At 37.0% G+C, this 15,201-nt stretch overlaps 2 protein-coding genes across 5 annotated transcripts; both read left to right on the plus strand.

The window, feature by feature from the left end:
* Positions 1–607: 607 nt before the first annotated feature.
* On the plus strand, positions 608–7,392 carry LOC149725766 (glucose-6-phosphate isomerase-like). The gene is made up of 13 exons (XM_089891396.1): positions 608–764; positions 937–1,027; positions 1,395–1,463; positions 1,685–1,804; positions 2,267–2,350; positions 2,742–2,888; positions 3,184–3,354; positions 3,680–3,740; positions 4,199–4,395; positions 5,026–5,232; positions 5,399–5,527; positions 6,048–6,190; positions 6,708–7,392. The coding sequence occupies exons 1-13, from the start codon at positions 643–645 to the stop codon at positions 6,826–6,828; spliced, it is 1,662 nt and encodes a 553-aa protein (XP_089747522.1). The 5' UTR covers positions 608–642; the 3' UTR covers positions 6,829–7,392.
* Positions 7,393–7,518: 126 nt separating this feature from the next.
* LOC149725767 (uncharacterized) lies at positions 7,519–11,994 on the plus strand. Of its 4 annotated transcripts, XR_016386405.1 has the most exons (7): positions 7,519–8,798; positions 9,283–9,439; positions 9,674–9,743; positions 10,201–10,287; positions 10,683–10,786; positions 11,120–11,244; positions 11,526–11,994. XR_016386405.1 is itself a non-coding variant. In XM_089891400.1 (5 exons), exons 1-5 carry the CDS (start codon positions 8,479–8,481, stop codon positions 11,699–11,701), a joined length of 882 nt encoding a protein of 293 aa, XP_089747526.1. In that variant the 5' UTR covers positions 7,519–8,478; the 3' UTR covers positions 11,702–11,994. The 4 variants fall into 4 exon arrangements, 2 of the variants coding, with proteins under 2 accessions (XP_089747526.1, XP_089747527.1); XR_016386404.1 differs by lacking the exon at positions 11,526–11,994 and having other exon boundaries at positions 10,201–10,336; XM_089891400.1 differs by lacking the exons at positions 9,674–9,743; positions 10,201–10,287.
* The last annotated feature ends 3,207 nt before the right edge of the window (positions 11,995–15,201 follow it).

The raw sequence follows: 15,201 nt of genomic DNA on the forward strand, positions 1-15,201 counted from the left end.
CGGTAATCCTGCTAAAACACAAAACGTACAGAAATTTGTAATAGTATGGCTAGTTTCCTGTCTACAAAAGGTGTATAACACGCGCGGAAACGATTATTTAGCAAATTCGGATATCCCTGTTCTTAGTAAAACACGGTGCTTGTCAGCATGACCTAACAAATTCGTTTTACACAACGGTATATGAATGTGTGCGGCAATCTGCATACGCGATGACAGACTAGCTTAGCTGATATATTGACGCTAGGGTGAAAAGGCCTTTAGTATTTTGCGGTTAGTAAGACGTTAGGAGCACAGTATGCTAGCTTTTTGTGTCTGTTGTTTAAAATCGGTGTAAATTTATACTGTATTCTTAGTTTAGCAGCCACGCTTTTATTTGACACTTTTACTCAAGTAGTTTTTATACCGTAGCGCGTTTTAACGACTGTCAATTTTCTGGTAATTCCCTTTTCTTCTCTGTTTTAATTATTCTGATCTTTGTTACTGTATTCGAAGAGATAAAGTGTTTTTTTGTGTTTAAAATCTTGTTGTAAATTGTGTAATTTTGAACAAGGACAGTTAAAACACACGGTAAAATTAGAGTTACGATTTTCTGTAACCAACTTAACAGTTTTGGCAGAAAAATTGTTAGGAATTTTATTTAAAATGGCTACTTTAAAACAATCTGCTGAATGGAAGCAGCTTGAAAATGACTACAATGGTGTTGGATCTACTATTCAGATCAAGGATCTTTTTGCCAGTGACCCAGAAAGATTTAATAAATACAGGTTGGAAAATGTGTTTACTTTTGTTTTAGGTTTATCATCCACAAAGTAACATACATGGTAACTCATAAGCTGGCACAAGGTGTATGAAAACCTGTATTAAAATGCTTGTCGTTTTCTGGCACGTGAAGATTAATAAGTTATTACTTTATTTAGCAATATTTTCATGTTTTAGTTTAACCCTAGACACACCAGAAGGTCCTTTTCTGGTGGATTTTTCAAAGAATCGAGTGAATGATACAATTAAACAGCATTTGCTGGACTTGGTGAGTATAATCAATGAAATTGTTGAGGTATTTGAGCAGTTATCGCAGAAATGCTACAGTGATGTTTGCTCCTGCAGCAGAAACATAAACCAGAATCTGTGGTAACATTGTTAAAATACAGTTACATACACTCATAGTTGTCAAACATAAGGAACCTCATTGATTAATGTGGTGAATGCAACATACTTTGGCTCTGCTTGTTTGTATAGACACCTAACAACAGGGAAAAGGCTGGTTTTGGTGAAAAACAGGGGTGCTGAAACATATTACGTCGCCCTTTTAAAAGTTTGGGTAACATGTCACTCCTGCCTCCCCTGACATTACGCCTATGCACAAAAGCCCAAAATAAGTTACATTCATTTTCCAGGCCAAAGCACGAGGTGTGGAAGACATGAGAGCCAAAATGTTTGGTGGAGATAAAATCAACTTTACAGAGGTGAAATTTTTATACTTAGTAAAATTCATGCTGTATGGTATGTACGCCACAGTTTTTTTCAAAAGAACTTCTATTTGACAGTTCAATTTTACAATTTTATCTAGATTTTTTTGAAACTTTGGTGGTATCTTTGGGTCACATTTGAGTTTCTCTATCTAAATATACAATTTTTTGTTGGTATTTATGCCGCTTTAAGTATTAATAATAATTTGTTTTCTAAGGACCGTGCAGTCTTACATATTGCGTTACGCAATCGCTCAAATACACCAATATTAGTCAACGGCAAAAATGTTATGAATGACGTGAATAGTGTATTGGATCATATGAGGACATTTTGTCAGGTAATTGTGTTTTAAAATCTCTATTTTTTTTTTTTTATTGATACAAACTGTTTAGTTTTATTAAATAAACACCTGTGAAAAGTGGTGCAACCAATTTAAGGTTATTGTTTTGTTGACACTTTGTAAAACTAGCTGTCAAAAATACTGAAGTGCCGGTCAAATACAACTTAACTTATATAAACACTTGTGGAAAATAGTGCAACCAATTCACCAATTCAAGGTTATTGTTTTTTGTTAACACTTTGTAAAACTAGCTGTAAAAGTAAGTGTCGGTCAAAAACAACTTAACTGATCCAAAATAATAAGCCAACTCTGGGCCCAAGGACACATACACTGTCTAGTATCAATGTTATCTGTCAAAAATACTGAAGTGTCAGTCATATACAACTTAATCTATATAAATACCCATTACCCAATACAATACTTATGTATACCCATCTAACCTAATGTTTTGACACCCAGGCTGTTAGAAGTGGCGAATGGAAAGGTTGCACAGGACAATCTATCACAGATGTGGTTAATATTGGCATTGGAGGCTCTGACCTTGTGAGTGATTGATATTAACTTGTTTGTTTAATTCTGTTGTGTTTAACTTGTTTAAGGTATTTGTATGTTTGGATACAAGTTCGCTGTGCATTTAGTAATGTAGTTTAAGTGTATTTATATATCTTAAGTATGTTGTTCAATTATAACAAAGGTGTCTGGTGTATTTATACACCTCATGCTCACTGTCAAGTTTTCAGTTCATTTCAAATCATTTTAACTAAGCACCCAGTATTTCTATAAAGAAAAAAAACTTCTATTTCTAAAACAGCAATTACTATTTCCTAACCCCTAGTTTTTATGCCCAATGGTTTGGAAAATGGCTAAAATATAGTCTTTATGGGTAAAATATAGCTAAAACAGCAGTTATATATATAGCTTTTATTATTTTCAGGGTCCTTTAATGGTAACCGAAGCACTAAAACCTTACTCAAAAGGCGGGCCTAATGTGCATTTCGTGTCAAACATTGACGGCACACATTTAGCCACAACCTTAGAAAAACTAAACTATGAAACAACTTTGTTCATTATCGCTTCAAAGGTATGTATGTTAAATTTCTGATTACCATGTTTTTTTGCCTGATGAGTTGTAGCACTGTGGGTGTTGGGGTAATGGGCCAACTGTGGCCTAAATCTCAGATCCTATGACATGCCTTGCTATGGAACCTCACCCATGTATAATAGAATCTGCATATACAATGTTGGGGTAATAGACCAACTGTAGCCTACATCTCAAATCCCATGACTTGCCTCGCTGCAGGACCTCACCCATATATAATACTACAAAATTATCAGAAAAAAATTGTCCAAAAACGCGTAAAAACTCATTTCGGCAGACTTTCACAACCCAAGAGACCATAACGAATGCTACTTCTGCAAAGAATTGGTTTCTCAAGTCAGCACCTGGTAATGAAAGTGTTGCGAAGCATTTTGTTGCTCTTTCTACTAATGCGGAAAAAGTTGGAGCTTTCGAAATTGATGTGAATAATATGTTCGGGTTTTGGGATGTAAGTTTAATGAATTGATTTGTGTGCTTAATTTATTGTGTGGTGGGGTACTGGTGTAGTGTCAGTCGTTATAACACGGTTGTTCTGTTTCATACACCTTGTATCCGCTTATGTGTTACCATGTATGTAACTTTGTGGGTGTGTAAAAACAATTAAAGGATATGATTTTCGAATTCTGTAAATATGTTTTCTTCACTATCAAATGGGACGATAAAACAAATTGATAACATAGACCTTTTTATTTTTACCCCAACCTACAATGTATATATATTACATGGCAAATTAAAACATCGTCTTCATTTAATTACAACATATATTTTTACAGTGGGTAGGTGGACGGTATTCACTATGGTCAGCCATTGGATTGTCCATTGCTCTACATATTGGTAAGCATGGTTTTATCTCAATGTTAACATAACATAACAGCCAATATATAGTTAGATACGTGGTAACTCTTAAGCGGGCATGGTGTATGAAACAGTACGCCTGTGTTGTAACGACTGTCATTGCCCTGTCATACATAATAAATACATTTATTAAGTGTGTATTTTAATATAAGCTTAACATAATGTATAGTTGTACACAGTTTAAGAAGGTGTATGACAATCCTTATAACACGGGTGTTATGTTTTATGTATTGTAACTTTGTGCGTGTATTTACCTATTTGATTAAAAAAATTGTGTTTATTGTTTAAGTCTGACAACTTAATTAGACCATTCAGACAAGAGACAACTATTAGTGACTACTGGGTTGAAGCAATTACTGCTAAAGTGTGTTTTACCCCTAAAGACTCACGCTCACAATAATAACAGCCACAATGCTAACAACATATTGAATACCCAGGTTTTGAGAATTTCGAATCCCTACTTTCTGGTGCTCACTTTATGGACAAACATTTTTTCGAGACACCTCTTGAAAAAAATGTCCCAGTTACTCTAGCCATGCTTGGTGTATGGTATAATAACTTCCATGGTGCACAAAGCCATGCATTGCTACCTTATGATCAGTATATGCATCGGTTTGCTGCTTATTTTCAACAGGTATGTGTTTTCTAAGGTTAAATTATTGTTTTCTAAGTTAAATAAATGAATGTAGGTTAGTTTTTTCATGTGGAGAGGCAATGACAGTCGTTATAATGCGAGTGTTTTTGTTTAATACACCTTGTGACCAGCTTACAAGTTACCGCATAAACACATATGTAACTTTGGGAAATTGTATGTGGTTGTTTAATGTTTGGCTAACAATTTAAACAACCCATAATTGATCACTGGGTTGGAGCAATTGCTGTTAGGTGTCTTGCCCAAGGACACATACGCCCACAATAGCAGCGTCAAGCCTTGAACCCAGAACCTCTTGGCAAGCGTATGTATCCTTAACGGACATTAGTCCTAATGGTCACTAATGGGCTGTAGCACCCTGTGTGTGCATACTTAAACATCATCTAGCATTTGAACCTGTAACCTGTAGGCTAGATGGGGGCATGCTAAACACTGTGCCATGGCACCCAAAATAACAATAGTCTAATAATTTTGGTAAATGAAACATGACCAAAAAATCGGGTATATTTTTTACTATATAAGTTATAACAGTCTTGTTTACCTCCTGTGGGCTAGAGGCAGTTGCGCTAACCGCTGTGCCATTAAAATATATAAGTCTTGTTTTACATACAGGGAGATATGGAGTCTAATGGCAAATACGTGACACGATCTGGGCACCAAGTTGATTACTCCACAGGCCCTGTAGTATGGGGTGAACCTGGTACTAATGGCCAGCATGCGTTCTATCAACTTATACACCAAGGCACTAAAATTGTACCAGCGGATTTTCTAGCTTCAGCAAAGACACATAACCCTATTTCGGATGGGAAGCACCACAAGGTATTAGAAATACTTTGGTTGGTTTTTGGTGTAATCGTATTGTAATGGTGTATGTGTAAACACATATGGTAAAATTTGACAGTGAGCTTGAGGGATATGAATACATTATGCGTGTCTGATGCATAAAAAGAGACCTGTGTGCATAAAAAGAGACCCTTATACACAGATTCTACTTTCAAACTTCCTTGCCCAAACCGAAGCCTTAATGATCGGTAAAACATCGGAACAAGTGAAAACTGAGCTGGAAAAAGCTGGAACTTCTCCTGAGGCTTTGCAAAAGATCATGCCACATAAAGTGGGTTGTTTTTATTATTTATAAATGGATGTAACTTGATCTATCCTCGCGCGGCAGGAAAACGACAGTCGTTATAACACGGGTGTTCTGTTTCATACACCATGTGCCCGCTTACGTGTTACCACACATTGACTTTTTAGTTTTGTTTTATGTCTCTGTGTATGACTGAAAGTTAGACAACCTAATGGTCTAGCACAAAATAATGACAATTGTAGCAGTGTTGAGACTTGAACCCAGTCACCTCTTATTTTAATCTGTCAAAATTAACTTTTACCAGATATTAAAAAACTTGTGCGTTAAAAATTAATTACACCTACAATAGTAGCAACGACGAGCCTTGAACCTAGACACCCTTATATTATAATCTGTCCAAAATAATACTTAAACCAATTATTGTATATTCTATTTCAATCTACAGGTATTTTTGGGAAATCGTAGTAACCTCTTATTATCATACTCTAAACACAATAATATGTGCACCAAATATTATGAATTTCTTAATATACATCTCAATCCACAGGTATTTTTGGGCAATCGACCAACTAATTCTATCGTCTACCCCAAACTCACACCTTTTATGTTGGGTCTACTTATTGCAATGTATGAGCATAAGATATTCACGCAGGGAATTATTTGGGATATCAATTCTTATGATCAATGGGGGTAAGTTGGTTTTATTATGAGTGGATGTAACTTATAGTCGTCATAACACGAAGTGTTTTTTTATTTTTCGTGCCGCTTTCGAGTTACCAAATATGTAACTTTTTTATCCTCACCTGGCAGGACAACGACAGTCGTTTTAACAAGGGTGTTCTGTTCCATACACCTCGTGCTCACATATGAGTTACCATGTATAGACTTTGTAGGTGACAACCCATTAGTGACCACTGGGTTGGAGCAATTGACGTTAAGTGTCTTGCCCAAGGACACATACACTCACAATGGTAGCTTTTTTTTATCACCCTTGTTTTAAAAATCTTTTTGTCACCCTTGTTTTAAAATTTGGAACCTCCAACATTACATAACATTCTTTTTGCGGATCATCTAGTTCAAAATACACTGCATTTTTATATCAACTAAGCCACTAAGATTAATTACATTATGCCTGGTAGCAGAAGTAACAGAATATAACACCTAAAAATTACAGGCAAAATGAACTATATTTTATTGTTTTAATCAGAGTTGAGCTTGGCAAACAGCTTGCAAAAATTATTGAACCAGAACTTTCATGTTCTGATGACGTCACTTCACATGATTCTTCAACTAACGGTCTAATGAAGTTTTTGAAATCACATATGTGAAAATTTTCAGCATTGAATAATGTATTCAGATTATAGCTCTACCCTAGAAGTTATATATTATATAACATTTAATTTTGCTCAAAAGCATGTTAACTTTAGTGATTTTTTTGCAGTTAAATTTAACAAGCTATAAAGACTATAATTTATTTATAAAATTTGCTGAAAAAAACCTAAAAATTAACCATTCGTTTGCAGTTTAATTAATTTTTCATTAGTCATATAACTTAAACTGTAGTTACACCTTTGCACAAGACATAGAAAATGTATTTTAAGTTCTTAAACAACTACTTTTCCAGAAAAGTTTCGACTCGCTACGAAAATAAAGTTCATATTTATAATGTAAACACCACAGCAAATATAATGCTGTACAGTTGTATTTGCATGTTTCACACGTTTTTCGCACAAAATTTGTCACTTCTGTAGCCTGTTGCAAAATTTAGTACATACTAATTATAGGAACATTTTGCATGCAATGTTTAAATATATTATTGTTTGCAATTATATTTTAGCTCTTATTAATCTGTTACACATGTTATTAAAATTGTTACGTTGCAGAAGTTAAAAGTTATGTTTAATTCTACAAAAAAAGCAAAACAGTCAAAGCAAATCGTATTTAAATCAGTTCTAGTGCTAACATGTTTTTGTTTAGTTGGGAAAATAAACTGAAATGGATTTTGTCCCTTAAAAAATTACGTTTTGTGATGTCTATTTTTAAATGGCAAAAGCGAGAAAACGCGGAAAAATTTCGAGCAAGCAATTTTAAAATGTGAACAAAACGCGGGCGTTTAAATGTTTTTTATTATTAGAGGCCTACTGATTGGCAATCTGTGGTAAGCTTTAGATTTTATAAGTCTATGTCAGTCGTAGTACAGAGCTTGTAAGATGTCAGGGCTAATTAGATGTGTATGAATAAATGTAACCTGCTTCGCGTGGCCGAAAAGCGTCACTCGTTATAACACGAGTGTTCTGTTTCATATACATAGGTCTATACGAAGAAGACGGAACACTTTTTCCGCTAGGTGTCGGCAATTATTTAAATTAAAAAATACGGAAAAACACACAAAAAACACTACAAAGTGTTAATAAGTGTGAAACAAATTAATTAAATAATAAAAATACCTTTCTAAATTCATAAAACACTAGTAAGAACATATTTCCCACATTAGGTCGGTTATATACGCTCTTTCATTGTGTTTATTGTCGTCGAGTCTGTGGTGTAACGGTTTGCGTGCGGTCGTTTACTCTCTTTGTTCATTTTTACCAGGTTGGTGTCCCGCACAGTTCAATACTTTTTTCAAGTTTTTTTTTTGTTTGATTAGCACGAGTTAGGGGTAAAATAGGGGTTAGGGGCATATGTCTTATAAACCGGGAAACTAACTGCTTCCCATAGAATAGAGAAACGAATTTGTCATCGCCTCCTAGCGGAAAAAGTGTTCCGTCTTAATTTTATAGTCCTATGTGTTTCATATACACCTTGTGACAGCTTACGCTGAGCATATTTTCATTTGTTGTTGCCACCGGAAGTAGCCTAATACATAAATAAATAGCTCTTCCTTTAAAAACGTAATTTACGTACTTAAATTTATTCTTTTGTAACAGGAGAGTTTTTTACTTCTATATAAAGATATATTCTTGCTATTTTAGTACAGAATGGCACATAGAAATCCTAAATACAGATACGGACTTCTTGAAACTCCAGAAACATCCGATTTTGGCGACGAAACAACATTGCAATCTTTCACAGTATGTGACAGTACAATCCATAAAACAATAGAACAAGCTGGGCCTTCTAACCGAGCTAATATATCACCATTTACACCTACTACACCTAAATGCAACTATGTTTTTGTCGCAAAATCAAATTTTCAAACTAATTCAAGTGATAATTGCACACCAAAGAATAGAGTGAAGTTATCACATAACTTTACGGACAGGACTCTCCTTGCTTCTGAGCAAGTCAAGTACCCCAGGTAAAATATTGAATAAATGACTGAATGTAACTAATTTATTTTCACATAGTGAGACAATGACAACTTAGGCTTAATTTGACGGCACTGGCATAATTTGCTATGACCCAAACATAACAGATTTTAAATAGAATTGTTTGATTAGCCATTGAGCCATATGTTGAAAAGTCTTCTCAAAAATAATCACCCACAAAGTTACTTACATCGTTTCTCAAATAAACAAAAAACACCTCTGTTATAACAACTGTCATTGCCTATTTATTTTGCAGTGTTTATTAGTTCAGTGTTTCTTTTTTCAGTTTTTCCTTTTTATATTTTAATAATAGCAGGGTAAAAGCTGTTTTACATTAAACTGCTGTACTAAAACATATAATGTCACCCCTGTTTCAAAAATATATCATGGCACCATTTTTCATGCCACATCAGTTTAAAAAACACCATTTTTTAATAAAAATCATTAAATCTAACCAATCTCATTATTTTCTAGCATGCAGTCTGTGTTGGCACGATTTGACATCGATATCGACCATTTGCTATCCTTGTTAGTTCAAATACCTAAACAAGAGACAGATAAATCTCGTGAAAGACATATGACTACTGCTATATTGTTGAAACATGTTACTGAACTGGTACCAGCATTAAGTGTAAGTTCCAAGTATATATATATATATATATATGTACATATATATGTAAAAGTTTACATAAAAAATAAATAAATATAACTTGTTTAACCTTGCTTGGCAGTATAATGATAGTCGTTACTCGTTATAACGCAACTTTACTGTTTTATACACCCTATGCCCGCTTAGTTATAAGTTACCGCAAAGTTATACTGCTTTAAAAGTATTCTAAAAATTTTCTGTTTTTTACTTTAATAGGACGTATTATCCCATGCAAAATGTGAATTATTTGTTGCATATAAAGTTTCATTACAAGATGCTAGATACGGTACGTCAGTCTCTACCTTATATTTTAATACAATGTTTATTTAAGTAATTTAAAAACTAATTTAGTACTTTATAGTTCAGTATGCTAATTTCTATTTTAAATTATATAATTTTTTTTATTTATACAACATTTATTTAAAGAATTTAAGAACTATTGAACACTTTCACTTTTGCCTGTCTATAAAACCAGAGGTAACAGGTTCAAGGCTCATTGCTGCTACTATTGTGGACGCAGTATCCTTGGGCAAGAACCTTAAGTAAATTGCACAATTCTGTAAATATTCTTTATTTACTACTAAACGAATGATAAAAGAGAATGAAAACATAGACTATCTTACCCCACTCTACTATAGTAAATTGTATATTACTGTAAATTCTTTGTATACTACCAAACGACCTATAAAAGGACTGAAAACGTGTCCCGTTTTACCCGCTCTAATTTATCTTGCATTTTTCAGGCTGTATAGTTGATATAATAAACCGAACTATACATGAAGATGCAAGATACACTAATATGAAAACCCAACGTTGTTTTGGACTGCATGGTGTGTTAAACCTTTCAAGGATCATATATAAAGGATCACATAGCATGGGGTGAATGGATCACATAGCATGGGGTGTATGGATCACATAGCATGGGGTGAATGGATCACATAGCATGGGGTGAATGGATCACATAGCATGGGGTGTATGGATCACATAGCATGGGGTGAATGGATAAACCATGTGTGTCTGGTGTATAAGAAGACACTCGTGTTATAGCTAAGTTGTTATAACTCAACAGTGGGCATGAAGTTTATATGCTCACACAGTACCGTATAAAACATCTCATGCTCACTGTCGAGTTGTAATATTAGTGTATTTTTATACACCAGACACACATGGTGTATTCATACACCCCATGCTTACTGTTGAGTTTAACATGGGTGTCTTCCTATAGGTTTCCAAAACAAAGTCATCATACGGTTTCACTACAGAAGATCTTATGAGACTAAACAACAAAGTTGAAATATCTGTTAAAGACATCAACTTGTTATCAGATTAGTAAGTTGTATGATTTTACCTTTGTGGTTTTTATTCGACTGTGACTGTGCTGCTTTTCCATAATTTCAGTTTTAATTTAGTAAAAATAATCTACATAAAACATCAAAATGTCGATAGCAGTAATAAAAGTGTTATAATGACTGTCATTGCCCCGCCAGCAAGGATAAACAAGTCACATACGTAGTAACTCGTAAGCGGGCAGGAGATGTATGAAACAGAACACCTGTGTTATAACGACTGTTATTCGGCACGTGAGGATAAACAAGTTTTTCTTTCTATTTGATATAAGTTAAATAATTGCTGCGTGTACTAGTAATATTCTATTTTCTACAGTCTTGTAACAGAGCTCTTATCAGAAGTGCGGACTTGTATAGGATGTTTATACAACCTATCTGAGATTGTATCTACACTAGATATGCTTATGTCATTTGCTCATGTTAGAACAGTTACAGATTGTGGTAGGTACTATATATATATATATAGATGTTTACTTATTTTTAAGGCCGTTGATAATTTAGTTTGTGTGCCTGCCTATAGCCCAGAGGTAAAGGGTTCAAGACTTGACGCTGCTACCACTGTGGGCGGTATGTACTGTGAAGAAAACCATAAGAAAACGAATCCCACAATATTTAAGCTACCGTAGAATCGTAATTTAGTAATTGGGTAACATTACAATGATTTGACAGCAATTAATTTATATAGACACTGATTAAACCTTTAACTACGTATTTTTTAACAGCAGAAGAGCATATTTTAATGAAGAAGAAGGCAACCGAGAGAGAGAAAGAAGAATCAGAGAAACCTAAAGTATACGAACATAGTAATCATAGAAGAAAGCGGGATTGTGGAAAGGCCCATATCGACGTGGAACTAAAAACACGCGACCTATTTATATATACATATATAAACACATAAATCCAACTGTATAAGTAACCTATTTATATATACATATATAAACACATAAATCCAACTGTATAAGTAACCTATTTATATATACATATATAAACATTTTAAACATAGAAACATGTAGGCCAAACGCACTACAATGTGTACAATGAATGCAAAAAAGTGTAGGAAATACGAATGGCACCGTATGTGGTGATTGTTGGACCCAATGACAATGCTACGTGTTGGAGATTATGTCGTGCGCGTGGTGAATTGTTGGTGTTGCATGTGTGCCAGTGTGGAATACAACAGGCGTAACGATCTAGCGTAGCATAATGAAACAACTGTATAAGTACCCAACCCCTAGCGTGACCAAACGATCTAGCGTAGTGACCTAATTTAGCGTGACCAAACGACCTAGCCTATCCAAGCCGCAGGCAGGTCCCACCCCCTAGCGTGACCAAACGATCTAGCGTAGTGACCTAATTTAGCGTGACCAAACGATCTAGCCTATCCAACTGTATAAGTACCTGCCGCAGGCAGGTCCCACCCCCTAGCGTGACCAAACGACCTAGCCTATCCAACTGTATAAGTACCTGCCGCAGGCAGGTCCCACCCCCTAGCGTGGCCAAACGACCTAGCCTATCCAACTGTATAAGTACCTGCCGCAGGCAGGTCCCACCCCCTAGCGTGACCAAACGACCTAGCCTATCCAACCAAACGATCTAGCGTGACCAAACGACCTAGCCTATCCAACTGTATAAGTACCTGCCGCAGGCAGGTCCCACCCACTAGCGTGACCAAACGACCTAGCCTATCCAACCAAACGATCTAGCGTGACCAAACGACCTAGCCTATCCAACTGTACCTGCCGCAGGCAGGTCCCACCCCCTAGCGTGACCAAACGACCTAGCGTGGCCAAACGACCTAGCCTATCCAACTGTATAAGTACCTGCCGCAGGCAGGTCCCACCCCCAGCGTGACCAAACGACCTAGCCTATCCAACAAGTACCTGCCGCAGGCAGGTCCCACCCCAGGTCCCACCCCCTAGCGTGACCAAACGACCTAGCCTATCCAACAAGTACCTGCCGCAGGCAGGTCCCACCCCCTAGCGTGACCAAACGACCTAGCGTGGCCAAACGACCTAGCCTATCCAACTGTATAAGTACCTGCCGCAGGCAGGTCCCACCCCCTAGCGTGACCAAACGACCTAGCCTATCCAACCAAACGATCTAGCGTGACCAAACGACCTAGCCTGTAAGATGTAAGAGTGAACCAAAGAAATGTGATGTAAGAGTGAACCAAAGAAAAATTTTTATATGTATCATATTCGAATGAATTTTTATGTAAGAGTGAACCAAAGAAAATGAACCCAATAAAACCACTAAAACAACGAACCAAAAGAAACCAAACTAACCCTGCTGTTCCCGAAGTCCCCAAAGTCCCGTCCCTACGATCGTACCAGATTCTTTTTTCCTTCTATCATCCTTATCACCTCCTTTTTTTCTCTCTCTCCCATTTCTATCACTTTCTTTTCTCTTACTTCCTCACTTTTTCATCTAACTTCAATCTCCCTTTTTCTTCTAACTTCGATCTAACTTTCTACGACAAACTTCTGATCAATCCTAACTGTTTCATACGCTCACTCATTGCTTCCACTTATTTAAAAATTCCCAAACCTCGCATTGCTTAACTAACCTCACATTATTATCCGAAAACGCACTTCTCACCTTAGTCAGTTGCAAGCCACCCGCATGGATCGACCTGCGGCGCTGCTCAAACGCCCGTACTATACTTTCACAGTATATTAACCGAAAACTTTACAAGCCACCCGCATGGATCGACCTGCGACGCGTCCCGCGTCTTACCACCTTCCACAGTAGTAAACGAAAGCCGTGCAAGCCACCCGCATGGATCGACCTGCGGCGCTGCTCAAACGCCCGTACCATACTTCACAGTAGTAAACGAAAGCCGTGCAAGCCACCCGCATGGATCGACCTGCGGCGTTGCTCAAACGCCCGTACCATACTTCACAGTAGTAAACGAAAGCCGTGCAAGCCACCCGCATGGATCGACCTGCGACGCGTCCCGCGTCTTACTACCTTCCACAGTAGTAAACGAAAGCCGTGCAAGCCACCCGCATGGATCGACCTGCGGCGCTGCTCAAACGCCCGTACTATACTTTCACAGCATATTAGCCGAAAACTTTGCAAGCCACCCGCATGGATCGACCTGCGACGCGTCCCGCGTCTTACTACCTTCCACAGTAGTAAACGAAAGCCGTGCAAGCCACCCGCATGGATCGACCTGCGGCGCTGCTCAAACGCCCGTACTATACTTTCACAGCATATTAGCCGAAAACTTTGCAAGCCACCCGCATGGATCGACCTGCGACGCGTCCCGCGTCTTACTACCTTCCACAGTAGTAAACGAAAGCCGTGCAAGCCACCCGCATGGATCGACCTGCGGCGCTGCTCAAACGCCCGAACTATATTCGAAAACTTTGTATGCCATCCCCAGCATGGATTGACCTTCGACGCGTCCTGCGCTCATATTTACCAAATGTCTACTTTTACAACTGACGTTCGATGCGTACAGCATCCTTTACTTCCCGCCACAGTATCGCTTTGCACATTTGCTCTATATTTGACGGTCCCTAAAGTATTAACCGAAAGACGTGCAAGCCACCCGCATGAATCGACCTGCGACGCGTTCATCAGCGCCTACATACCACCTCTATTAACCGAAAGCCGTGTAAGCCACCCCCATGGATCAACATGCGACGCAAGCGCCAACATACCACCTTGTACAGGAGTTCTTTGTTTACTACCAAATTGAACGATAAACGAGAATTATACCCAGTTCCATCTTACCCCCAATCTACTATAATGCGCTCACCTCTGCGTCACATCTTTCTTTATAATAAAATACTTGTATGGTCAGCTTAAGTATTTCTTCATCTGTTTTAATGTGGCGATAGCTATTTAAATATTACTTGTTATTACAAGAGATATAGTACGAATGTTAGTTTGCGCAATATACATGGTTGCTTCATGTACCTGTAGCGCGCGTACGGGAGTAAATAAACAGTGGTAAGCGGACGATGGGTACTTCAAACCGAAAACCCATTTTGAACAACTGTCCTCGCTTCACTAAGCTAAAATAATTAATTTATACTGTATTCAACAAAATCACTTTCTAAAAGTAAACGCTTTTTTTTATAATTTATTTATTGCACCATGCGGAACAAACAAACATGGTTATTTGTTCCAGGATGGAAATAGGGGTCGGCACATGAATGGTTGTCAGAATGATGTCAACTACATTTCTATTATATAGATGTGTTGCATAACATGTACCAATATATAACGGACTTGCGAATTTAAATAAAAAAACAACATTTTATTAAAAGGGGTTTGTCAGAAAATTACAATGACAATGTTGTAAACATATGCAACTTTTCTATATTTCATATGGAAGATTATAAAGATATGGTTTACCCTCTCTGTAGAAATCCTGATTGGCAGACC

The sequence above is a fragment of the Ciona robusta genome, chromosome 13 (genome assembly GCF_009617815.1).
Source record: "Ciona robusta chromosome 13, ASM961781v2".
NCBI classification, from domain to species: Eukaryota; Metazoa; Chordata; class Ascidiacea; order Phlebobranchia; family Cionidae; genus Ciona; species Ciona robusta.